At 43.2% G+C, this 27,012-nt stretch overlaps 1 protein-coding gene across 15 annotated transcripts in view; it reads left to right on the forward strand.

The window, feature by feature from the left end:
- Nucleotides 1-933: 933 nt before the first annotated feature.
- Nucleotides 934-27,012, forward strand: part of Add1 (adducin 1) — a 59,732-nt gene continuing 33,653 nt past the window's right edge. For 10 of the 15 annotated variants that reach the window (XM_040746925.1, XM_040746926.1, XM_040746930.1 and 7 more), the window contains exons 1-2: nt 934-1,068; nt 22,262-22,476. In XM_040746925.1, the coding sequence (XP_040602859.1) occupies nt 22,282-22,476 (195 nt within the window). In that variant the 5' untranslated portion in view covers nt 934-1,068; nt 22,262-22,281. The remainder of the gene's footprint in view (nt 1,069-22,261; nt 22,477-27,012) is intronic. The other 5 variants (XM_040746928.1, XM_040746927.1, XM_040746929.1 and 2 more) reach the window with 1 other exon arrangement.

A 27,012-nucleotide genomic window follows, 5' to 3' on the forward strand; every position in this document is an offset into this window, starting at 1 on the left:
TTAACTGACATCTCTTATGGGTGAGACTTGTTTCTGGGTGCTGAGGGAACTGAAGCGATGGAGAAGTCATCTGAGAACAGTCAACATACAGGGGCAATTTTCCTAGAGCAGAGCCTACTGACTGGAATCACCGACAATGTCCCCGACCCTTCTGGCGGCAAAGTCAGAGCTCCTGCTGTGAGGAGAAGCCTGAATACCACACTGTTCTACCACTTGCCAGGCTTCAGGCTTCAACCTTCAGTGTATGGGGGAAACAAGACGCTGTGCCCCTTTGTTTCCTTTGGATCTTTTAGGAATCTGAGGAGACGACAGGAGAGACAGGGCTGGTCTGGTCCCTTAGACTAGTTTTCAGGTCACTGCCAGATGGACTAGTTCTGCCAAGGCCTCGCCTAGCCTCATTCCCTGACTCTGAAGAGGCCTGGGCGTTTGCTAATCCGCTCTCATCCGGCGGGCCCTTCCTGTCAGTGGAGGTTTATCAGAGCCCACAGACGTCGCCGTCCTGGCTCCACCCAGATTGACAGCGCATTCCCCAAACAGTCTAGGGACCCTCTGGCCTGCAGCGCACCCAGGCTAGGTCCATTAGCTGTGGGAGCGCAGGAAGGCCCGGTCTGACAGTCTCAGTGCGAGAACCAGCGGATGCGGTGAGCAGGTGTAGCGGGCAGCCAGCCCGTCGCCTGAGGCGGCCCGGGCAGCCACTAACCCCACGGTGACTCGGCCTTCAACCTGAGGTGAGAGAGACCAACCCTCTCTCCACCTCCCAGGACCCGCCCTTCCCCGGCCCAACCCCTTGCTCAAAATTGACCAATAACAGCGAGGAATGCTGGACGGCGGCGGGGCGTTCAGGCCAATGGAACTGTTGGTTGTTTGACTGCAGCGCCGCAGGCCGCACCCAGCTGGGCGGCGGGGGCGAGCCGAAGGCTGAGGGCTGAGGGCGGGAGAGGCCGAGGGCTGCGGCAGGCGGCGGGGGTGCGCGGCGGCCAGGGGGCGGAGCCCAGCGCGAGCCGCAGGCGAGGCGCGGGCCGCACTCGGACCCGGGAAGCTGCGCGCTGCCCCCGATTCTCCGCGGAGGTGAGGCCCGCGAGCGCGGCGAGGTCTCCGGGCCCGCAGCGGGCGTAGGACCGGGGCGGCGGTGCTGGGCGGGCAGGGCACTGCAGGGCCCGGGGCCTCTGGGCGCCTCGCCCGTGCTGAGGAGGGCGCGGCGATGTCGCTGCGGCGCGGGCGCCCGGGGTCTCTGCGCTTGCCGCCGAGCGCGGGGGTGAGGAGACTGCCGCGTCGCTTCCCCGGATGGCCCCCGGCGGACGTGGGCTTGCTTCTGTGGAAGTGGCAGCTCCTGAGCTGACTGGTGGGCCTCCCGGGTCAGCATTGTGCCAGCGGTGCTGGTCACTGCAGAGATTGTGTCTAGGGGCATCTGGGTCCCGTTTGTCGGCTCTTTTAGAAAATGACACCTTCTGCCCAAAGAGAAAAAACCAGCTGTGCCCACGGATGGTAGTAATGAGGTGGTCATGGAACTTCCTGGAGATGAGGCTTGCCTTTCCTCCCTGTTGTTTAGTTTAGACCTCTCCCTAAAACACTTTCGTTTTTTTTGGAATTCAGTTCCTGGGTCAAGGTATTTGGTAGGTGATTTGTGTTTGTTTTATGCACACCCATCTCGAAATAAATATTTCGACTCACCTGAAACTGCTGTTGATTTGACCATATGATTTTCGGCCTAAAATTGTTAATCCCCAAAGACCAACAACAGAGCTAATAGCTGTGTGCATTACCGCTCAGATATTACAGTAAGCGTTTGTGTTTGTCAAAAGTGGACTGAAATCTTAATCGAGATAGGAACTAGAATGCTGACAGATTCAACAGGCTCCAGAAAGGGAAGGACATTTCAGATCGAGGGTGGGATTCTAAAAAATTGCAGTCTTTAACGTATGAACTGCAGCCAGAGATGTATAAATCACATTTTAATTCTACAATTTTGATGTACTTCTTTATGGGTAAAGTTGTGTGTGTGTTGTGCATTGTCCCTCCCCCCCCCAAGGTTCTTACTCTGTAGCTCAGAAAGGTCTGGAACTGAAAATTTTGGCCTCTGCCCGCTTAGTTCTAGGATTAAGGTGAGGATTTGATGCCACACCCTGCTAGTAAAGTTGTTGTTTGAGGAAGTGAATGGTTTTGACATTCAAAAACGGCTGTTCAGGGTTTAGATGTGGTTTACAGTGATGCAGGTGGTGTGATTTGTTAGCTTACTAATGGGGTGTGTAGGTTAACGAGATTCAGTAAATGAAATCGATCTACCCTAAACCAGCCTCCAAATGTTTTCCCTTCTAAAATTTGTTTTATGCAAACTATTCAGATTTTCACTTAACACTTGGTGTTATCTGATGCTGTTGTTTAGTGTTGTTGATTTACCACAGAAAACCCTGTTCCTTTCATGTTATCACATTGAGCCTGGAAATTCAATATGGAAATGCTTCAGAAGATGCTGTGCTGGCTAGGTTTTAATGTCAACTTGACACAGGCTAGAGTTATTTGAGACGGAGGAACCTAAATTGAGAAAAAAAGTCTCCACTAGATTGGCCAGTGGGCACGCCTGTAGTGCCTTTTCTTGATTGATGGTTGATGTGGGAGCTCACTGTGTGGGCGGTGCCGCCGCTGGGCCGGTGGCCTGGGTGCTATAGGAAAGCAGGCTGAGCAAGCCATTGGAGCCACCCAGTAATAAGCAGCACCCCCCCCCCAACCTCTGCAGCAGTCAGTTCCTGCCTCCAGGTTCCTGCCTCGAGTTCCTGCCCTGACTTCCCTGGATAATGAACTACAAGCTGTAAGAAGAAATAAACCCTTTCTTCCCTACATTGATTTTGTGTTTTATTAGAGCAATAGTAACCCAGGTATTTTTACTCTAGGAGGCTTAGTTTGTATTGATTGTCCTTATTTGTTTCCGCCCTCCCATGTTGAACTCTTACACATTCACATTTCAGAGAGTAGCATTAAACAAGTCATTACTTACTCATTCAGTTTCAACAATTAATAGCTGGATATCTACAAAATGTGTTATTCTACTTTTAATATACATTGTGTACTTCTAAACATCCGCAAAGACTAGAAACGAACTGCTTTTTTTGGAGACCAGGTCTGTCCTGGAACTCACTGTGTAGACTAGGCTGGTCTTGAACTCACAGAGATCCTCCTGTCTCTGTTCTGCTGCTGCTTTTTATTACTTTATTTTTTCGTGACAGTCTAATGTAGCTCAAGGTGCCCCTGGATTTTTTTTATTTTTTTTCATTTTTTATTTGGTGTTTTGTAACCTTCTTGTACTTTCATGAGCATATCCTTCTTTAGGTTGGGGGCCCCTGAATTTTTGATGAGAGAAGCCAGCCTTAAACTTTTTAAGACATTTAATTAAAAATTTTTATTTTATGAGTGTGTGTCTGCACGTGTGTCTGTGGACCACTTGCATGCCTGGTGCCAGTGGAAGCCAGAAAGGGTGTCAGATCCCCTGAAACTAGAGTCACAGAAGATTGAAAGCTGGCTTCTGAGTACTGGGACTTGAACTTGGATATTCTGGAAAAGTAGTATTTGTATTCAAACCACTGAGGCGTATCCAACCCCAGGAAATCAAAGTACTTAGAGCTCTGTTAGAAATTAACAAATGCTCTTAATTGCTGAGCTATTCCTTTCCAGCCCCAACCTTTAATCGATGATCCTGTTTTTTGCCTGTACCCCTGGGAGCACTGGGATTACAGTGTGTGTGTGTGTGTGTGTGTGTGTGTGTGTGTGGGGACAAAACCTAGGACATTGGGAATGTTTGGCAATACTCTACCAACTGAGTTACATCCCTGTCTTGAAATTGTTTTCTAATAGCATCTAATTGTCATATGATTTTTTTTTATTTATTTATTTTTTGGTTTTTCGAGACAGGGTTTCTCTGTGGCTTTGGAGGCTATCCCGGAACTCGCTTGGTAGTCCAGGCTGGTCTCGAACTCACAGAGATCCGCCTGCCTCTGCCTCCCGAGTGCTGGGATTAAAGGCATGCGCCACCAACGCCCGGCTTGTCATATGATTTTAAATGTTAAAAATTTCAGTATTGGGGCTGTGAAGTGGTGTGTAATGAAAAATAGGATTTGTGCATCCCTAATTAAAAATCTAAAATCCAAAGTTCTCTAAAGTCCAAAACAACATGGACTTTGGAGTTCTTAGGCTTATTTATTTTATGTACATAAATGTTTTAGTTGTAGCACATACATGCCTAATGCTGGAACATATCAGAAGATGGTGTCAGATCCCCTGGAACTGGGGTTATAGGTGGTTGTGATCCAACATGTGGAAGCTGGGAACTGAACCTCAGTCTTTTGTAAAAGCAAAGAGTTCTCTTAACCACTGAACCAACTCTCTACCCCTGGATTTTAGAGTTTTATTGTGATCTTGATGTGATGGGTTGTCATAAATGCAGGCCTAAACACATAGTTTACTAAACATCCTCAAAGCAAGAAGACACTTTCAGTCTGTGATACACAAACTTTGTGTCATGCACAAGATTTTTAAAAATATTATGTTTTTTAAATTTTTTTTAATTTTTTATGTTTTGGTTTTTTCGAGACAGGGTTTCTCTGTATTGTTTTGGAGGCTGTCCTGGAATTGGCTCTGTAGACCAGACTGGCCTCGAACTCACCGAGATCCACTTGCCTCTGCCTCCTGAGTGCTGGGATTAAAGGCGTGTGCCACCAACGCTCGGCAAAAATATTATGTTAAGGCTGAATGGTTAGCTCACTATAAGAGTACTGATGTAGCATGTATGAAATCCTGAGTTTGATCCTTATCATTGAAATGAAAAAATGCACACTATTACATACAGGCTGTGTTTGTAAGGTATGTTGTTTAGATTGTGTTCCTGTTTCTGATATACAGTGCATGACAACTTTTCCAACCTGACATCAATTTTTTTTTAATCCCATGCATTTTAGAACACTTAAACTGTGTTTAGAAACTACAATTTGAGCATTTGCGTTGTTCCTTGCTGTACCAGTTTAATCATTGTTTTAACTAAAACTCACTAAGGCCAAAAGACAAGTCAACGGGCCTGGAATTATACCTTAGCTGCTAGAGTGCTTGCCTAGTATGCATAAAACTATTATTATTAAAAAGAAAAAGAAAAAAGAGACAAATAAAAAGACAAAAATGAAACAAAGCAACAGCACAATAATAACCGAGTCTTACATACGATATGGTTACTTAACACACACAGAAACCAATGCCTTTTTAGTTTGGTCAGAAACATGTTTCTTAAAATGGAAATTTAGCATGATTTTAAACTGCAACACAACTGTTTATGTTTTATTTTTATGTGCACTTATGTTATATCTGTATATATGTCTGTGTGAGGGTGTCAGATCTTGGAGCTACAGACAGTTATTAGCCATCATATGGGTGCTGGGAATTGAACCCAGGTCCTCCTGAAGAGCAGTCTCTGTTCTTAACCACTGAGCCATCTCTCCAGCCCCCCAGAACTGTTTTACAGTTAATGTAAAAACTCTGACCTTCCACAGCTAGGAAATGTGGAAAGAGTAAAAGGAAACAGGTTTAGTTCAGTTTGCCTTTGATCTTTATTTTTCAGAAGTACAGTTTAAAACAGTTGGTATGAGTGACCTAGGATGTATTGATAACTTAACTCCTCTCTGGTCTGAAGGAAAAAACAAAACAAAACACAACATCAGCATTGTCACTGATACTTGTTCTTTAAAAGTGTTGGGCATATTCAGATCTGGCTTCATATGACTCTGTGCTCCTTGGAGGTCGGGGAAAACTACATCTTGAACATAGGACTGGAGTCTGTAGATCAGTCATTTTGTGTTTTTAAAAATGATACTGGGGAGCCGGGCGTTGGTGGCGCACGCCTTTAATCCCAGCACTCGGGAGGCAGAGGCAGGCGGATCTCTGTGAGTTCGAGACCAGCCTGGACTACCAAGCGAGTTCCGGGACAGCCTCCAAAGCCACAGAGAAACCCTGTGTCGAAAAAACCAAAAAAAAAAAAAAATGATACTGGGGCTGGAGAGGTGTCAGTGGTTAAGAAAGCACTTACTACCTCCAAAGCCACAGAGAAACCTTGTCTCGAAAAACCAAAAAAAAAAAAAAAAAAAAAAAAAGAAAGCACTTACTGTTCTTGTAGGGGACCTAGCATTAAGTCCCATCACCCACATGGTGGCTCAAAAACATCGAACTCCTGTTTCAGAGGATCCAGAGCGCTCTTTGAACCTCCACAGGCACCAGGCATACATGTAATACATATACATACATACATACATGCAGGCAAAACATTGACATTAAATGAATCTAAGAAAAAATGCTACTAAAATGGGATTCTAGGAACTGGAGAGATAATTCTAGGAACTGGAGAGATAATGATTCAGCAGTGAAGAGCACTTGTTGCTTTTATAGAGGACCCAGGTTGGATTCCAAGCACCTTCATTGTGTCTGAGTTTTTAATGCCTTGGTAAAACACATAAGCAACTTGGAGAGGAAAGGGATGCTTATACCTTCACTTTACAGTCCATCAAAAGATGTCAGGGCAGAGCCGGGCGATGGTGGCACACGCCTTTAATCCCAGCTCTTGGGAAGTAGAGCCAGGTGAATCTCTGTGAGTTCTAGGCTAGCCTGGTCTACAGAGTGAGTTCCAGGACAGCCTCCAAAACAATACAGAGAAAACCTGTCTCGAAAAACCCAAAAAAAAAAAAAAAAAAAAGTCACGGCAGGAACCTAGAGTTAAGGACTGATGCAAAGTAATCCACATCAAGAAAGTGTATCATGGGCTAGTCTGGAGGGGACACTTTCTCAGGTGATCTTCCCAGATCACTCTGTCCTGTGTCAGATTGGCATAAAACTAACCATCACAATGGATGAATCCTGTTAAATCCAGTCCCAGAAGTTGCTACACTGGCTTTGTTTTTGTCACATTAGGCACATGTCACATGCACACACACATAAGTAATCTTAGGTCAGATGTGGTGACTCATGTATTTCATCTTAGCACTTGGGAGGTAGAGACAAGCAGATCTCTTGAAGCCAGCCTTGTCTATACAGTAAGTTCGAGGCTAGCCATTGCTGCATAGTCAGACTATCTAAAAAACAAAACAAGAGTCATCTTTAAAAAAACTAACCATCCAGGTGGTGGTGGCATAGGCCTTTGAACCCAGAACTCAGGATCTTTGTAAGTTTGAGGCTAGCCTGGTCTACAGAGCTCCAGGACATAGCTACACAGAGAAACCCTATCTTGAAAAATCAAAAAAGAAAAAAAAAATAGAGACAAGGAATAAAAAATTAATGGGAGTGCTGTGTTTTGTTTTGTTAGACTGGCTCTCACTGTAGCCCTGACTGGGCTCCAAATCAGAGATTGTCCTGCTTCTGCCTACTGAGTACTGGGATTAAAGGCATGCACCACCATGCTTAGCTGGTATTAATAACAGTAAAAACCTGGAAATAAATATCTATCATGGCAAAGACTAAATTAGAGTGTATCTGTAAGGTGAATGCCTTGAAGTTGTTAAACAGATGGAGAAAGTAAGCATTAAGCATTTTTCCAGATACAGTAGGTGGAAAGAGACAAGCTTCATTATGTATAACTTTATTTACGTATTTCTGTGTCTGCACCTGTGTTTGTGGGTATGCTTTCAGTGACAGAAGATTTCTTCATTGCTACATTTTTTTTTTCCTGAGACAGGGTCTCACTATATCTAGAACTTTGGCTGGTTTAGAACGTCACTGCTTTTAGTGACAGTTAGTGGGCCCATGGTGTTTGCTGTCTTGCCTCCACTCAGTGCTGGGATTACAGGAGAGCACCACTAAGCTTGGCTTTCACATGATTTCTAAAGATTCAAGCACTTCAGTACCCTTATATCTCTGTCTTTGGCATTTATGAAGTATCTTATCCAGTTCACATAGTGACACTGTTCTCATTTTGCCCATGAATAAAAATGCAGACATGCAGAGATGAAGAGATGGGTCCAAGATTATAGGTTGTGGTGGTTTTAATGAGAATGGCTTCTGTAGACTCATCTGTTTGAGTAGTTGATTCTTAGCTGGTATCTGTTTGGGAAGAAGTAGGTGGTGTGTCACTGGGGACAGGTTTGAGTTTCAAAAGCATCCATCATCCATTGTGCTCTCTGCCTTCTACTTGCTGTAGATGTGAGCTCTCTGCTGTTCTTGCTACCATGTCTTTACCATAATGGATTCTAACCCTCTAAAATCATAAGCTTAATTAAATGCATTCTTATATAAATTGCCTTGGTCATGGTAACTAAGCCCAGGTGTGGTAGCGCACTCCTTTAATCCCAGCACTCAGAGGCATAGGCAGGTGGATCTCCGTGAGTTCTAGGTCGGCCTGGTCTACAGAGCAAGTTCCAGGACAGCCAGGACTACACAGAGAAACCCTGTCTCAAAAAAAAAAAAAAAAAAAACCAAAAAAAAACAAAAAAAAAAAACCCAAAGCTGGGCATTGGTGGCGCACGCCTTTAATCCCAAGCACTCAGGAGGCTGAGGCAGGCGGATCTCTGTGAGTTTGAGGCCAGCCTGGTCTACAGAGCGAGTTCCAGGACAGCCTCCAAAACAATACAAAGAAACCCTGTCTCAAAAAACAAAAAATAAAACAACGACATAAAAAAAAAAGGAAGAAAAGTAACACCTAGGTAAACTGGGATCATAACACCAGTGGTCTGACTCCAGGGCCTAAACACTAGACATGAATCCAAGACATTTTAAAATCAGCATTGGTATGGTAATAGAATTTAAACAAATTTTAAATGACTTTTAAAACAAATTTTTTCATATACCATATTTTGATCATTTTCTTTCCCCCTTCCCCAACAGAACGGAATTTTGACAGAACTCCAAGCCAGATTCTTTTCTGTACCAGTGACAAAAATCCACCGATTTGGAAACATAAACAAGCTAGGGTGTAGTAGCTTAATTTGTCCATTTACAGATGGGTGGCTTTTTTCTAGTTGCCTCACCCATTGTTTTCAAAACCACACCCTTTGAATGCTGTTCATTTAGAGATTGAGTTGAAGTGAAGTGGAGAATCTTAAGAAATCTTGGTGTTACATGTGTTGATTTGAACAGAATACAGTAGTTTGTTTACCTTAAAATACATAAAGGAGAAATAACATGAGTATACAATAGAAGTTGTTTCTAAGGACTGAGCATGTAGCTCAGTTTACCTACTATGTGGAAAGCCCTGGGTTCAGTCGCCTGCACTGTATCCCTACAAACAGCAGCAGTTTCATATAGTCTAGGCTGACCTCAGATTTGCAGTATAGCCACAGATGAACTTGAACTTTTCTGATCTTCCTGCCTACACCTTCAGAGTGCTGGATTACAGTTGTGTGCTACCACACCTGGTTTTAAAAATGGCTTTTGGTGTTGAGAACTGAACTGAAGGACTCTACCATTGAATTAAATCCCCAAATGAAATATTTATCATGCTGCTTTTACATTCTTATCAGTGCTAGAATAAAGAAACCATTTACCACTTATAGGTTATATATTATATATACACCAGACACTGCTAGATATTTTATACTTACTGTTTATTATTATTACTCTTGTTGTTGTTACTGCCTTTTTATTTTAAAGAAGAGATTTATTTTGGCTAACAGTTCTGATTCAGGCTTGAGAAATCATATCTGGCGATAGTCTTTTTGCTGGCAGAGCCCCAAGATAGGGCAGGGCAGAGGCAGTTTGAAGTGGTAGACACCCTAGAAATGTGTCTTGAGAGCAGATGGTATCTGTGTTAGATTCCTCAGCAGGAAGCCAAGTATGCCTCCATAGCAGCTAACATACAAGGGAATGATCCATGGCTGCTGAAGAACAGGCTGAATGTGGACCCAAGGCTTTACTTTTGACAAATGCTTGGGAATGGTGTTGCTGTTGAAGGAGTGAAGAATGATTCAACAGTTCTGATCCAAGGTCAAGAAACCACATCTGGTGGTGGGGTTGTTGTTGATATAGTCCCAAAACAGAGTCAGTTATCACCTAAGGGAAGAGAAGGAAAGACAAGGAAGCCTCTGCCTGCCTGCCTGCCTGCCTGTTTTTGGAACATGGTTTTAGTTTGTAGCCCAGACCGTCCTTGAACTCCTAATCCCCTCCCTTCCCTGTGCTGGTATTGTGGGCCTGAGCCACCATGTCCAGCTACACTTGCTATTTCTAAAAGCCCCAGCAGTCCTGGAACACTGCCAAGTTCATTGCAAATGAAACTGGGCACAAAAGGTGATAGGCTTTCCAAGGTCTGACTGCAGTAGATGATGATGCAGTTAAGGGCACACTGCTGCTAATACAAGGTCAAGATTGCTTCATGCAGCCCTGGAGGGGAGAGAGGAAACTGACCCACCTCTATGGCAAGGAGGAATCACTGACATTTATGTTTTTTTTTTTTTTTTTGGTTTTTCGAGACAGGGTTTCTCTGTATTGTTTTGGAGGCTATCGGTCCAGCCCAGCCTCGAACTCACAGAGATCCGCCTGCCTCTGCCTCCGGAGTGCTGGGATTAAAGGCGTGCGCCACCACCTCCCGGCTGATCACTGACATTTAAATAACTGGTGTATGCTTTCATCAAAATAAGTCTGTGTATTAAAGGGGAAGCTTTAAAATTAGAGACACTGGAGAAAAGGCTGATAAAATGTTTAATGATAATGCTTTAACCCTTTGATGGAGCCTATAAAGAAATGGTAATTTTCTTTTTTATTTCTTTGTTTTGATACCATGTTTCACTATGTCGTTCACATTGGCTTGAAACTCAATAGGTAGCCCAGGCTAGCCTCAGTCTAACCTTTCTCTTGCTTCAGCTTCCTCAATGATGGGATTGCATGTGTGCAAAACCCTACCTGGCAATATCTTTCTTTTAAAAATATTTTCATTCATTGTTAATTATTTATGTGGGGGAGTGTGTACTTGTGGGGGTCAGAGGTCATTTTCGGGAGTTGGATATCTTCTGTCTTTACGAGGGTTCTGGGGATCAAACTCAGGTCACCAGGCTTTCATGACAAGTGCTTTACCTGTTGAGTCATTTGCTGGTCTAGTAACTTACTTTTTAAAAGTAGAGATCACTATGGGAAAAACATACAAAAGTTGGATGTAGGCTGTAATCTCAACTACTCTGGAAGTTGAGACAGAAGGATCAAAAATTCAAAACCTGCCTGTGGGCAAATTGGTGAGAACCTGCTTCAAATAGTTATAAAAAGAATTGTAGTTAAGGCTGAGTGAGGCCCTGAGTTTAAGCTCCAGTCAAGGAAAAGAATAGTTTGCTGATATGAATAAATAAAATGTTGAACTATTTGCTTATCGAAAAAGTGAAATTATAGATGATAATCTGGGGTGGTAGTAGCTGTATTTGGTACCCCCATCCCCACCCCGCCCCAAGACAGGATTTCTCTGTGTAGCTTTGGCTGTCCTGGAACTTTCTCTTTAGACTAGGCTGGCCTCGAACTCAAGAGATGAGCCTCTCTCCCAAGTGCTGGGATTGAAGGTGTACACCTCCATGCCCAGTTTTTTTTTTTTTTTTTCTTCCGAGATAGGGTTTCTCTGTATTGTTTTGGAGGCTGTCCTGGAACTTGCTCTGTAGACCAGGCTGGCCTCGAACTCACAGAGATCTGCCTGCCTTTGCCTCCCAAATGCTGGGATTAAAGGCGTGCACCACCAACACCCGGCTCAGTTTTTTTTTATTTTTTTATTTTGTTAAAGACAGGGTTTCACTATGTAATTTTGGCTAGCCTGGCACTTGTAGACTGGCCTGGAATTTACAGAGATCACCTGGATTGGTTATGGATGTATACTGCTCCTGGCTTTTACCTGGGTGCTGTGCACCCACATTCAGGACCTCATGCTTGCATGACATGCACGTTACTGACTAAGCTGTCTCACCAGCCTTGTGGTACAATTTTGTATATGCTGCTTTAATAACACATTATTGGCTATTCCATGTATAATATCTTTTATTTTTATTTTTGAGTTAGGATCTTAGGCTGTAGCCTAAGCAAGCCTAGAACCGTTTGAATTCCCCCTGCTTAGACTCCCAAGAGCAACATAATCTGGGTTTAATGTCACTTTTATCTTTATTTATTTATTTACATTTATTTTTTGGTTTTCCAAGATAGGGCTTCTCTGTGTAACCCCAGTTGTCCTGAACTCACTTTGTAGGCCAGGCTAACCTCAAACTCAGATCTGCCTGCCTTTGCCACCCAACTGCTGGGATTAAAGGTGTCCACCACCACCACTGACTACAAAAAGATTACTTTTATTATGTAATGTTTTCATCTTGTTCTGTAGTTATCAAATTATCCTGATATGCTCCTTCCATATAGAATCAAATATATTGACTATTAATTGCACATTATATGTAATGGGGATGTGTAGGTATATCCTGTGTATATAATATATGTGGTTCTGGGGACATGCTAGGCAAGTTAACACTGAGCTATATTCCTAGTCCTTTTAACCCCTCCCCCAAATTCTCCCCTTAGGCTAGTGCTATTGTCCCTCCTAATGCGTTTAATTAGATTGTAGAATGGCCCCTATCATCAAATCTATTTGGACTTCTATATGCTAATGTGTGTGGTCAGCCCCTTTTGTCTGAATTAGCTGCATCTTCTGCAATCTATGTGGGTTTATTGTAGTGTCCTGCAAGCTTAGCTGTGGTGCCTGTGAGGTCTAGAAATCTTTTCTTTTCTCTCTCTGGCCTCTGAGAGTTATACTTACTCTTGTCTCCAAATCTAGTCAGCTAGAAACAGATAAAGCTGCTTTTGTTGTACATATTGACTTTGAGAATTGACGTAACTCTTTGAAACAGAAAACCCAGTTACAGAGATATACAAAACCCAGTTTTATACACAGATTGTCTACTTGCAGTCTGGAATTCCTTTGTGGATGGTAAACTGAAATTTGGTACCTGTTTGTTAGTGTATGATTGTATCTGTCCCCAGTGTCTTTTGAATTATATGTCAAGTTGTAGTTGAATGAATTGAAATAGTGACTCTTTTCATAGCCAGATGCCCCTGGAATCCAAACAGAATTTGAATGACATTGTCAGTCCAGAATGCTAGACCAGGAGGTGTACTTAAGTAAGGCCTTGTTATTTCGAGTGTCCTATGAATAAGGCAGCGTTTCTTGCCCTGTGGGAGTTGCATTCTAATGAGGGAGATAGTGCATTTCTGATCTGTTACTAATAGTTACTCTCCCCCTGAGTACTACTAGAGATTGAATTTAGGGTTTTGTTTTTCCATTGAGCTTTTAACACCCACTCCCTTTTTTTTTTTTTTTTTTTTTTTTTTTGAGACAATGTCTTGTGATATTGCTGGAGCTGGTCTTAAAGTCTTCATCCTCCTGTGCCAGCCTTCCAAGTGATGGGATTACAGGCCTAAACTATTACAGCCCAGCCTAAAACAGCTATTTTAAAGATGCTTAATGAGGACTGGTGAAATGGCCTCGTGTGTAAAGATGCTTGTCATGTTAAGACAAATGAGTTCAGTGCTTGGAACCCACATTTATGTACACACATGAAGAAAGTCAAGAAAACAGGGCATGTACAGAACTGGAGAGATGGCTAATTAGAGGATTCCAGTTTGACTCCCAGCATCTGTGATAGAAGGTACACAACCATCTGTCACTCTAGCTCAGTGGTTCTTCCCAATGCTTCGACTCTTTAATACAGTTCCTTATCTTGTGGTGACCCCTAGTCATATAATTATTTTTGTTCTACTTTATAAATGTAATTTGCTACTATAGGAATTGTAAAGGGGATCCCTGTGCTAAGGTTTTTGAACCCGAGGGGGATCAAGACCTAAAGGTTGAGAACCACTGTGCCCAGCTCCAAGAGATCTGGTATCTGTAGTCATGTGTACATATCCCTGCCCATCATTAATTTTTTTTTTTTTTGAGACTGGGCCTCACTATGTAGCTCTTGCTGTCCTGAAACTCACGCTGTAGACCAGGCTGGCCTTGAACTCAGAGATCCATCTGTCTCTACCTCCTGAGTGCTGGGATCAAAGGCATTCACCACAGCTGCCTGACTGGGTCAGGTGTATGACAAATGCCTGTAATGCCAGTACTCTGTCTGAGACGGGATCTGGAGTTTAATGCAGGCGTTGGCTGTGGAGTGAGACTATCTCAAAAACAATCATGATGGGGTAGAAGCAGACAGGACACAGTGGCACAAACCTGTTGTCCTAGTACTGGAGAAGTTGAGGCAGGATGTCAAAAGTTTGAAGCCAGGCTTGGCTATATAGAGAGGCCTTATCTAAAAGTTGTAAAAAAAAACTTGGGCTTGGTGGTGTAAATCTTTACTGTCAGTGCTGGGAAGGGAGAGGTTTCTGTAAGTTACAGGTCATCCTGGTCTGGTCTGGTCTACATAGTGAGTTCAAGCTAGGACTATATAGTCAGACACTGTCTCAAGTAAAATAAGATATTATACCATGTATTACTATGCCACACAATAGAATAGGTATGCTACAATAAAATAAAATATGGGGAAACAAGATTGAGGGAAATGCAGAGTTCTGTTTTGAGTAAGTTAGGTAAGACTGGACATCTAAGTACATTATTTTTATTATTATTATTACTACATACATGAATTAGATTGATGGTTAAAAGCTTAGTGGTTCCATTGGTACACATAGATCAGTGATTTTTTTATTATTATTTTATTTCCAAAACAGTTGAATGGCTTGCTAATACTTGTAATTGTTAATAATTGGGTCCTGCTTCCAGAGATTTGCATTCCTTGGGTCTGGGCTAGTTTGTTTGTTCTTTTAGAGCTTTTTAGGGACCCCCTTCCCATTTTCAAGATTTAGCACTAGAGTGCTTGAGTGCTTGGAGAGAGATAGAGTTTGTGAGAGTGTGTGTGTGTGTGTGTGTGTGTGTGTGTGTGTGTGTGTGTGAGAGAGAGAGAGAGAGAGAGAGAGAGAGAGAGAGAGAGAGAGAGAGAGAGAGAGAGAGAGAGAGAGAGAGAGACTTAATGGGGAATTCATGTCATGTCATAGGCTTTTGAAACCTCAAAGCTTACCCTGCACACACGCCCAACTCTCAGAGCTATACCTCCTCCAACAAGGCCATGCCTCATAATCTTTCCCAGACAGTTCTACCAACTGGGGACCAAGTGTTCAAATATGAACCTGTGGAGGCCATTTTCATTCAAACCACCATAACCCAAATGGAGGTATACCCTGTGTGTGATTCTTACACGGAACAATCCTTATAGGCTGGAACTCCACTGCTTTTCCCAAGTGGGTCAAATACAGATTCAGAAAATACTTAGTTTTAGGCTAGGTTTGGTGGCACACACCTTTAATCTCAACACTTGGGTAGTGGATGTAGGGGGATCTCTTGTGAGTTCAAGGCCAGCCTGCTCTACATAGCAAGACCCATGACAAGTCTATACTGTGAGGCTGTCTCAAAACAAATACAACCCCCAACAAAGAAAAACCCCAAACCAAAACAAAACTCAGTACTTTTAATCAAGCAGTGTAGATTTAGAGAACTCATTAGCAGTTGTTCAGATACAAAAGGAGACATTTTGAGCAGAGACCAGAAAGGGCCATCTTTCGTTTGGTATATTCTCAATTTAATTGAAAAATTGGCCAGGCGGTGGTGGCACACGACTTTAATCCCAGCACTCGGGGGGGCAGAGGCAGGTGGATCTCTGTAAATTTGAGGCCAGGTCTACAGAGTGAGTTCCAGGACAGGCTCCAAAACTGCAGAGAAACCCTGTCTCAAAACAAAACAGAAATTGAATAATTTAGTATATTTACTTTAATATAAGACACAGTCTTTTTTTGTTGTTGTTGTTTTTCGTGTTTTATTTTTCTGAGACAGGGTTTCTCTGTGTAGCCCTGGCTGTCCTGGAACTCACTCTAGAGACCAGGCTGGCCTCAAACTCTGGGATCCACCTGCCTCTTGGCCTCCTGAGAAATGGAATTAAAGATATGCACCACAACTGCCCTGCCAAGACACAGTCTCTTACAAGCTTCATCTTATTACCTGTGATTAGGTTAAGACCACCCTACTAAAACACCTCAATCGCAGAGTGTATTTTTAGTGTCTGTATAGACCGTAAACCTGAAACAACTATGGATGGCAAAGATGGCTGTGCAGGAAAGAAACTTGCAGTGTTCCCTGGGTAGCCCCCTGCTGTCCTGGAACTGCTCAGCCTCTGTCTCACAAGTGCTGAGATTAAAGGTCATGGGCCACCACTACCTGGCTTACTTAAAATTATTTTTATAAATTAACTTTAAAATATATGTATAATACAGTCATTATTGCCCTCTATCTCCCCTGTTCCTTATTCCTCTAATGCTCTTCCATTTTAAATTTCTTGTGTGTTTTTTAATTTCTTTATGCACATATAATTGAGTTTTTACTCCCCCCACATGTACTATTTATGTACCATTTTGTGTATTTTCCTTTTTTCATTTAACAGTATATCCTTATTTTGTGAAAGGACTTGTACACTTAAAATCACTTGATGGTATAAATACTTAAATCTCTAATAGCTAATGTGGTGACTTTTCAGAGAGCATACTTTTGACAGCGTGTTACTTAAACTTGTGTTTGGTGCTCTAAATGCTTCCTGCCTCGATCAAGAGAGGAAACCAACAAAGCAGCACACGTAGCCTCTGCGTGTGCAGAATAGAGACTCAAGTCTCACATGCTCAGCCTTGTGCTGGTCTCATCCTTCAAGTCCGAGCTATTTCTTCAGAGCTTTCTTTTGTCCTTCGTCTTCACAGAACCAATTACTTCACAACTAGGAACATTCAGACCATTGATTCTGGGGGAAAAATGCTTTTTTGTTGTGGTTGGTAATTTACACTTCCTTACCTGTAATCTTGCCAGACTTTTCCACTTAACCCTCCCCTCAGAAAAAATTTTAAAAAGGCAGACCAAATGATTACTTAGCAACCATCCCTCATGGGATGATCTTCAGAAAGAATTTGGGTCCAGGGCTCAGTTCAGTGGCAGAGTATTGGCTTAATACCCTTGAAGACCTGTGTTTGATCCCCAGCACCAAAAATGGAGGGGAGGAAACACAAAAGCAGATCTCTGTGAGTTTGAGGTCAAGCCTGATTTATACAGTGAGTTTCAGGCCAGATGTAGCTTTTTTACAAAACAAACAAACAGGTAGTTGAACAGTAATCTGGTAAATAAGCAAAAATAAGAGAAAGCAGTTGGCATTATTGACAAGGTTGAGTTGTGTTATTTTCGTTTTCCTCTAAGATTAAAAAAAAAATGTGTGTACACGTGCCTGAGTTCGGTGCTGGTAGAGGCCAGAGGCATATGATCCCTTGGGTGCTAGGAAGTAAACTCAGATCCTGCAAGAATATTACGTGCGTATTATGGTCTGCAGGACCATCTTTCCAGCCCCATCTTTCTTTTTTTGAGGGGGTGTCTTGCTGTGTATTCCAGTCTGGCCTTGATTTTAAAATCATCTTGCTTTGAGTGCTGAGATTACGGTGTACACCACAATGCTTGCTGATTCCACCTTTTTCTACAGGAAACTATCATGGTGTTTGACTCAGAATATGAGACTTGGTTCAGGGACTATGGTGTAGAAGCTCATTAGACGCTGTGTCTAAAATGACTTTTAGAATATGGATTACTGTCTGCTTTGTAGAATTACTTTTGTTCCTTCTCTCCTCTCTCCTCTTCCCTTCTCTCCTTTCTTTCCTCTGTATTTTGCTTTCTTTTTAGTTGGCCTTGAATTCTTGATCTTCTTGCCTCCTTCACCTGTGTGCAGGGAATTTCTTGAAAGCATTTGTTTTAGAACATTTGGGTTATATGTGCTCATGGGCCATGTGAAGATAATGGATATCAACCTAAGTGGATTTTTTTTTAATAGACAGAGTCTTTCTATATACTCCTGGCTATTCTGGAATACTGTAAGTAGGCTAGGCTGGTCTTGAACTCACAAAGATCTACCTTTAGTCCTACCTAAGTGCTAGGACTAAAGAAATGTACCACTGCACCTATTGTTACAATCTCTCTCTCCCTCTCTCTCTGTTTTTCTTTTCTCTTTTGGCTTTTTGAGATAGTGTTTCTTTGTGTAGCCCTGTCTGTCCTGGAACTAGCTCTGTAGACCAGGCTGGCCTCAAAGTCACAGAGATCCACCTGCCTCTGCCTCCCGAGTGCTGGGATTAAAGGTGTAAGCTGCTTCTGTGCTTGTGGCACCACTACCACCAGGCTTTTTTTTTTTTTTTTTTTTTTTTTTTTGGTTGTTGTTGTTTTTTGAGACTGGGTTTCCCTGTGTAGCTTTGGAGGTTGTCCTAGAACTCACTCTGTAGACAAGGCTGGCCTCGAACTCACAGAGATCTACCTGCCTCTGCCTCCCGAGTGCTGGGATTAAAGGTGTGTGCCACCAATGCCTGGCTGGCTTTTTTTTTTTTTTTTTTGATGAAGTAAATTAGGTGAAAATAAGTGTAGAATAAGTTTTGTGCCTCTTTAACCTTTGTTGAATAGCTATTTTCTGAGGTCTGTTGTGTGAAGGAGACGATGCTGAACCAGCCAGAGCCCTGGTGCTTCCTGAATTTGAATCTGACTGCCTGGGCTTCAGTACAGTAGATGAGCATGGCTTTTGGAATTAGTGGTCTTGAGTCAGGTTCTGAGTTGGCTCATTTTTTTTTTTTTAATTGTGAGGCCTCTGGCCCTTAAAACTGTGTGATGGGGGCTGGCAAGATGATCCAGTAGTTAAGAGCACTGAATGCTCTTCCAGAGGACCTGGGTTTGATTCCCAGCACCAACACAGTGGCTGACACCTGTTTGTAACTCCAGCTCCATAGGATCTATTGCCCTCTCTGGACTCCAAAGGCACAAGGCACACACATGGTGCGCAGACATACATGCAGGCAAACATTCATACACATAAATAAAATATAAAAATCTTTAGGTTGTTGTTTTTTTCCATCTGCAAATAGAGACACACCTTACAAGGATGCTGGAATTAACTGTGGTGTTGTAGCCTTGCAGTGTTCACAATATGCAGTTGTCTGCTGCTGTACCTGTAGAATTTCTGCCCAGGTCACTCTGGTCTCTTGCATTTCTACTTTATTTTTTGCTGGGCTTAAGGAAAATTGGGTTTGGAGTTTGGAGGGTTTTAAGGATGAGGATTGTGTTTCTGTCTTGCCCCTACACTGTTTCAATTTTAGTTTGCTCTTATTTGCAAGGGTGGGGGAGGTATCTTTTGTATTCATGGGCTTTTAGCATCATCCTGACCTGTGGGCAGTGTTCTGTGTCAGCTGCTAGAAGGCAACATACTAAGGGGCCCAAGAGTGCTGGCTTCCATACCTGTTCTGAATGTCCACTATCACTGCCTGGTTGGGAAAACAGAACTCTTTATGAAAGAGTCTACTCGTGTCTTACAAGCACCTGATGCTAAGAGTCTCTGTTGCACCACATGTCACTGTTTAGCTGCCTCTGCTCACCCACAGCTGTGCTGGGTTTCTATGCAGCACTGCAGAATGTACCCCTGAAAAGCAGGGACCAAGGGGTGTGTATTGTAGTTGCTAGACACTCCAGAATGGGCACAGCTGTCTTAATGTCCTGTGGTTCCTTCCCCTGGAGAAGAGGAGGAGGAGGGCAGAGTGTTCTAATAAAATGCTGATGAAGCCTATGGGAGCCAGGGATTTTTTTTTTAAACCCTGAAAGCATCTACCAGGAGGATAAGAAATTCTTGTGTTTGGAAAAAGAGTCATGGAACATGTATGTATGTATGTATGTATATATATTTTTTTTCTTTTTTTACTTGAAAAAGAAAACTCCCATCAGAAACTATGCAAAGTTCACATTTCAATCAGAACAGTCAAAAGAATGACTGGAATTTTTTTAATTCTGTGTTTTTCACATCAAGTATCTTGATCCCATTCAATCCCCATCCCTTTGCATTTGCCCTTTGCCCCTTCACTTCTCCCCATTCCGAATAAAACAAAATTCAGAAGAAGGAAATAAAATGAGAAAAATAAAAAAGGGAAGGAATTACAATTCTCATCATGGATGCTACAGTGCGACCCAGAAAGTCACGCCATATACTCCTTTGTCCATACATCTCTCCTTGCAAGTGTTCCTTGCAGAGTCATTGGTCTGGTTTGAGGCCCCTGGTCTCCACTACTCGTTTGATGCTGGGCTCCTGTTAGTACTCTTCCTGGACATCCCGAAGCCATCCTCTGTTGTGGAGATCCAGCAGCTTTGGGTTGGCAGTCAGGTTCCTTTATGTGCTCCAGCAGATCGTAGATGGGGTGAATGTTGAGGCAGGCCAAGTCATAACCCTAGATCTGGGCCTGCGCAGCTGTAGGGTTGGAATGGAATGTATTTTTAATATTTTTGTTGCAGACATTTATTGGTTGACTTTAAAATTATACCTACTTTTGCCAGGCAGTGGTAGCACACACTTTTAATCCCAGCACTTGGTAGTCAGAAGCAGGCAGATCTCTGAGTTTGAGGCCAGCTTGGTCTACAGAGTGAGTTCCAGGACAGCCAAGGCTATGCAGAGAAACCCTATTACGAAAACAAGCAAAAATCAATCAAAGGGCTAGGCATGTGGCTTAGTTGGTTGAGTGTTTGCTCAGCATACATGAAGCTCTAGGTTCAAACCCTTTGCTCCCCTCACCTAAACTGGGCCTGGTAGCACAGACCTGTAATCCATAGCACTTGGGAGGTGGTGACAATAGCATTAGTTCAAGGTTATCTTTCATACATGTTTTTGAGTCTAGTAGCCAGGACTATATAGACCCTGTCTGATAAACAATGGGTTTGGGAGAGATGGCTGAATGTTTAAGAACACTTGTGCTCTTAAAGATGATCTGTGTTTACTTTTCAGCATCCATTTCCTGGCTCACAACCATTTGTAAACAAATTCCAGAGGTTTTGACTTCCTTTTCTGACCTCTGGCCAGAAAGGCATGCACATGGTATGCATACATACACATAGGATCACAATCATACACATAAAACAAATCTGAAACAGAACCACCACCAAAGCAAGCTGTTGGGTGTGATCCTCACACCTGTAATCTTAGCACCTCAGAGGCAGAGCCTGCAAGCTTGTGGTTACCCTGAATTATAGAGTGAGATCTAGTCTTTAACAACGAAAAGATGGGATCCAAAAATGGCTCAGCAGATAAAAGTGACTGCCATGAAATACTGAAGATCTGAAATATTGGTGATCTGGAACCTTTGGTAGAAAGAGAAAAATACTTCTAAAGGTTGTCCTCTGCCATATGTGCTCCATGTGTGACTATGTACAAGTACACTCACATGATAGTAACAATAAAGGTCAGGACCAGAGCATAGCAGGTTTGGTGTAGTTCAAGGCCAGTCTTTCATCTGTGCCCTTCCCATCTCTCTCTTGAAATGTATTTAAGTGTGAGTATGAGTGTGAATATGTTTGGGTGCCGAGGAGACCAGAAGATAGTGTTGGATCACTTGGCACTGGAGTAACAGTGGTTTTTAGCTTCACAGTGTGGGAGCTGGGAGCAAATCTTGGGTACTCTGAAAGAACCACAAGTTCCCTTAACTCATGAGCTGTTTCTCCAGCCTCACCCTCCTGTATCTTTAAGGGCAGTGTTACCTGTGCTTCATGGGTTTTGCCACCTGGCATCTTTGTCATCTATAGTATAGAGTTTAAGAACAACATTTCTGAGCTGCATTGCCTTAGTTTGAATGTCAGTCCTCATATTTTTCCAGCTGAATCAACTTCCTTACCTTTTGTTTGTTTTGAAACAGGGTCTCATGTAGCTTAGACTGGTGTGGAACTCACTAGATAGTCTATGATGACCTTGAATTCCTGATCCTCCTGTTTGAACATCTCAAATGCTGGGATTAGACAGGCCATGGTGACACCTTTAATCCCAGCACTTGGGAGGCAGAGGCAGGTGGATCTCTGTGAGTTCGAGACCAGCCTGGTCTACAAGAGCTAGTTCCAGGACAGTCTTCAAAGCCACAGAGAAAACCTGTCTTAGAAAAAAAAAATCTGTTAGTTATGGTCAAGTTCAAATTTCTAATTCCTTTTGGATTTATCAGAGGGCATAATTGCCTTGTTAGGTTGTTTTCCTATGCTCTAATAAACAATGGCCAGAACAAAATACAGCATTGATTAGTGGAGGGAAGGGAATGGTTGACCAGTCATGTGCTTCTGAACTATAAAGGAGCCAACATATCCCCACATAGAAGGATGTGTTCCTGAGGTTGATGTACTCACCATGAAATCTTAATGAGCATTGATTTGAACACAAAAATGTCTTTTATTTTCATTCTGTAGGACCCTAGAAAAATTGTGCAATGAATGGTGATACCCGGGCCGCAGTGGTGACCTCACCACCTCCAACCACAGCCCCTCACAAGGAGAGGTACTTTGACAGAGTGGATGAGAACAATCCAGAATATTTGCGGGAGAGGAACATGGCACCAGACCTTCGTCAGGACTTCAATATGATGGAGCAGAAGAAGAGGGTGTCCATGATTCTACAGAGTCCTGTAAGAACAAAGTTTGCTCAGAACAAGTTTGCCCACTTCCTTCTGATTCCTGTGCTCTTAGGCCTGTTGTGCGAACGGCATGGTCAGGTCTTCATCGCACGGCACGGTGACGCTTTGTGCTTGTAGATCCTTGTTGTAAGAGTTCTGTTTGGTTCATGCTGTCAGACATAATAAAGGATTTTAGAATTGTAAAGGATAGATGTTTATTTCTACTTTGAACTGTCTTTACTGTCTGTCCAAAGTGTTTTTATCAGCAGAGGACACTGTAAAACCCACTGTTTTCTAGAAAATATACATCAAGCATCCCTCTTTCAAAAATTCAAGGCAAATATTTTAAGCTTATCACATTGGTTAAAACATTTGGATTTGGGAGCATTTCAGTTGTTTGAATTAGGCATGATCAACTGGTAGAACCTGTGGAAATATTCCAAAATCTAAGTACTTTGAAGAAGGGACGCTCAGTGTGGCCTTCAGCTGATTTGTTAATGTCAGCATTGTGAGCCACAGTCATAGCTGAGTGTCTGCTAGATGTTATATAGTTAAAGCAGCCCTGTTCTCACATTGATGCTGCTATCCTTATCTGTGCTGCACATTCTTTTCACCTTTCTTCTTCTAGTCTGGTTTCGCTTTGTCCCTTTAATATTTTTGGGAGGTGTCTTTGGCCTTTTAAAAATGTTATTTATTGTCTCATATGCTGTGAGAACATATGATTTTGAACTGGGGATGCAGCAGTAAGCATGACCTATGGGGCCTCCAGTAGATTGGGTTTGATTATATTGTTGTTATCAAGGTATAATGAGAAGTACTCAGATCTGTGCAGAACTTGATGAATTTTGACATATGCAGTCACCTAGATCAGGGTACAGATGACATCCCAGTTGATGGCAATAAAGGATAAAAACAGTCGAGTTCTATGCCGAAAGCAGTGGTGTTCTGAAAGTGAGTGTGACTGGTCAGAAGAGGCCTCTCTGAGGAGGGCTGGTTAACCGAGTCTGTAGCATGGAGGAGCTAGCCCCATAAGGTATCAAGAAGAGAAGCATTCCAGGTGAATTCTTGGGGTAGGGATGTGCGTGAGGGGACTTGAAGAGACAAAAGTTAGTGTGGTCAGTTCCTCCAAGGTGGATTCTAGAGTTAAGAGATTCTGGAAGGCTGTGTAGGGCCGAGATAGGTACTTGAGTTGCCTTCTAAGTATTGTGGAGGCCCTGGAGGCATGGTGACAGGGACAGATAGAGTTCAGGTTTAAGGAAGTCATTCTGACTTTAGTAGACAGTTGCCACCTTCCAAAAGGAAGCGAGTGAGAGCTGTAGTTAGGTCCAGGGTGGAAAGGCACAGGCTTGTTTGAGAGTTACTTAGAAAGTAGAATGCAGAGAATTTGCCAATGAGGAGTAGAGGGGAGGGAGTCAGAACACCTCCACTCTTGGCTCCTGTAGTCCCTAATAAAGGCAGTAAGAAAGTAAGTGAGCATGACTAGAGGTCGAGTGAGAAATTTGAATTCAGCACCAGGACCGTGCCAGGCTTACACAAGAGTGTAAGGGCCGGGAGTGAGATCCTTCCTCACAAGATGTTGAGTCTGTAGAGAGCATTGGAGCATAGCTAGTCTCAGAGCCAGGAGGAAAGCCTGGCGCCATGAAGGGTGGGTGCGCCTTGTTGCTTCCTTCATTTTGAGAGCTGTGCTGAGGTGATGTGATTTGAATGAGAATGTCCCCCATAGCTCCTCCTTCAAACACTTGCTCCGCAGGCGGTGGCTCTGTTTGGGGAGGTTGTAGAATCCTGGGGGTGGGGGTGGGGTAGGGTGGGGTGGGTGGGGGGTGGAGCCTTCCTGGAGGTGGGCTGTGTGTTTTATAGTCTTGTACAGCTTCCAGTTTGTTTTCTCTGCTTGATGCTTGTGGTTGAAGATGTGAGATTTCAGGTTCCTGCTCCTGTTACCAGGCCTCCCTGCCATGATGGACCTTTGGGGCCATAGGACAAAATAAATAAATAAATAAATAAATAAATAAATAAATAAATAAATAAATAAATCAAAGAAAACTCTCTTCCATAAGTCCCTTTGGTCATGGTGTTTTATCACAGCCATAGAATAGTAACTAATGCAGTAAGTAATAATAACAGATGTTAATAATGAGGGAAACAGGGTTCTTTGTAACAACTTTTTAACTTTTTTGTATATCTGGAGCTACCCTAGTCTCTAAAGGTTTTTTGTTTGTTTGTTTTTGTTTTTGTTTTTTAAAAAACATAGGCTTAGGCTTTGAGGGAAGTATGTACTCACATGATATAGTTGTGTTCCTTTGGAGTGTTGGTGGCCAGCGTAGCCCCATAGCAGTGGAATAGAGCAAGGTCTGCCAGGGAACCAGTGTGGTAATAGGAATGTTTCTTGTTGCTGTGACTAAGTACCTGGAAAATAAAAACTTACAGGAGAAAGGGGGTTTATTTCAGATCAGCACGGGAGTTTTGACCTGCTCCGTTTCCGACCTGGGCTGGTTCACCCCTCCTTAGGCAACCTGGTGGTCCCCCGCTTCCGGGAGGTCACCATATTGATGCGGAACTTATTGCGGACACCCGATCGGCATATCGCACTACAGCCCAGAACTCCTGGACTCAAGCGATCCTCCTGTCTCAGCCTCCCGAGTAGCTGGGACTACAGGCGTGTGCCACCGCGCCCCGTGAAAGGGTGTTTATTTCAACTCTTGGTTTCAGTCTTGGTTTACTTGGCTCTGTCCTTAGAACATTGTGGTGGCAAGAATGTGATAAAGACAGGTCTTACCTTTTTAATGAATAGAAAGCTTAGAGAAAGTGGGGAAGAGGGGGAGGAGAAGAGAGGAGAGAAGTGAGAGTGCCCCACCCCCCAGCATGGTAGCTAATGCTTTTTTGTTTTTCAAGGTAGGGTTTCTCTGTGTGGCTTTGAAAACTGCCCTGGAACTAGCTCTTGTAGACCTAGCTGGTCTCGCAGAGATCTGCCTGCCTCTGCCTCCTGAATGCTAATGCCTTTAATCCTGGCATTCAGTGGCAGAATCAGGCAGATCTCTGTGAGTTCAGGCCAGCCAGGGAAACACAGTGAAATCTATCTCAAAGAAAGCCAAGAGAGATTACTTCGGGAGAAGGTACGTCAGGAGTCCTTCCAGCTGTTTGACTGAATAGGTAATAGCACATTCTCTACAGCCAATGTGGGGATGTGTTGAGGGTCCCTAGTCCAAAATCCTACTAATGTTGAGTACTCAAGGTCCTGGGGAGCCCCGTAGTGATGAATGAATGTGGAAGTGCTGGCTTTGAGTATGTTCTAACCACGCTGCAGTCTGTGGCCAAGAGCAAGGACCAGGTGCCTACGAGGGTTATGCTGAAGGAAAGGATTGGTGCTGTCAGGGTTGGGAAATGCTCTGATACACGGGATGAGGAAACGACAGAGGGAGAAGTGAGGGATGGTGGCAGGGCATGAGGACAGCAGCAGGTGCATCAACTACTAAGAGCCTGTCTGGAATATGTTGAATGGCTGAGGATGTTCCCATACCCTGAGCTTGTGCCTTGCACTGTGTGAATTTTGTATGAGACACAAGAAGCTTCCTAGTGTTTGTGACCCCCAGGAAAAGACCACAGACTCAATCCAATTATAATTAAAAGATTTATTGATTAGCTGCTAGCAGGATGAATACTCTCTGAGGCAAATTTGAAATTGCCATGTAGGAAGGGTATGGGGAAGGACTTTGAAAGGGGAAAACTACATGAAGGCCTTCAATAGCTGTACAAGCAAATAAAAACTGTCTGTTCTGCCAAGTTAAGTGGTTAAGGCAACTTAAAACAATCTTTGGGTATCTGTGTAAGCAAGTTACAGAAACAAAAAAAGCAGTCATAACATAACAAGTAGATAGTCATGCTGTACATTTTTGAGTGGGGGTCACTGAGTGTGCCACTGCTACCAGGTGCTGGACTTCTTATCATAATACCTTGCCTATCTGGTCTCTTTGGGTGATGTTTGCTATTAGCCTTCACCAAATAAAAAAGGACAAGTTAATCTGAGAGGGAACTTAAGGTTAGAGGTCATGAACTTGTAGTGAGACAGGGTAGGGTGTTGATGTGGGCTGGTCTTCATTTCTCCTTTTACTTTTGTGAAACACTAGCAGAAAAGTGGTATCTATGTTCTCTAGGGTTTTGCCACATGAAATTGTAGCAAGTTGGAGAAATGATTCCTGTGGTTTGGTTTGGATGGTTTGGATACTTCAAAGGGCCAGTAGGAGAGTCCATTTGTGGCTCTGAGATGGAACGAGCAGGTCTAGAGTATGAATGCAGAAGTGAGAGGCAGAGGTGAATTGGAGAATAGAGTTATCACAGGAGAACAGTCTAGCTGGGAGAGTGTAGAACAAGCAGGATTTGTTACCACAGTAGCACATAAGATTCTTGGATGTGACTGCTGGCTAGAGGTAAATCCAGGTAACCATGTGGGGATCTCCAGGCCCTCCCTCATCACTAAGCCCAGCTCTGTGCCAACCATTCTTATTGCATATAAATGTCACCTGAAATGCTGATAATGTAGAAGACCTCATAACC

This window comes from Mesocricetus auratus, unplaced genomic scaffold (assembly GCF_017639785.1).
Source record: "Mesocricetus auratus isolate SY011 unplaced genomic scaffold, BCM_Maur_2.0 Super-Scaffold_100006, whole genome shotgun sequence".
NCBI classification, from domain to species: domain Eukaryota; kingdom Metazoa; phylum Chordata; class Mammalia; order Rodentia; family Cricetidae; genus Mesocricetus; species Mesocricetus auratus.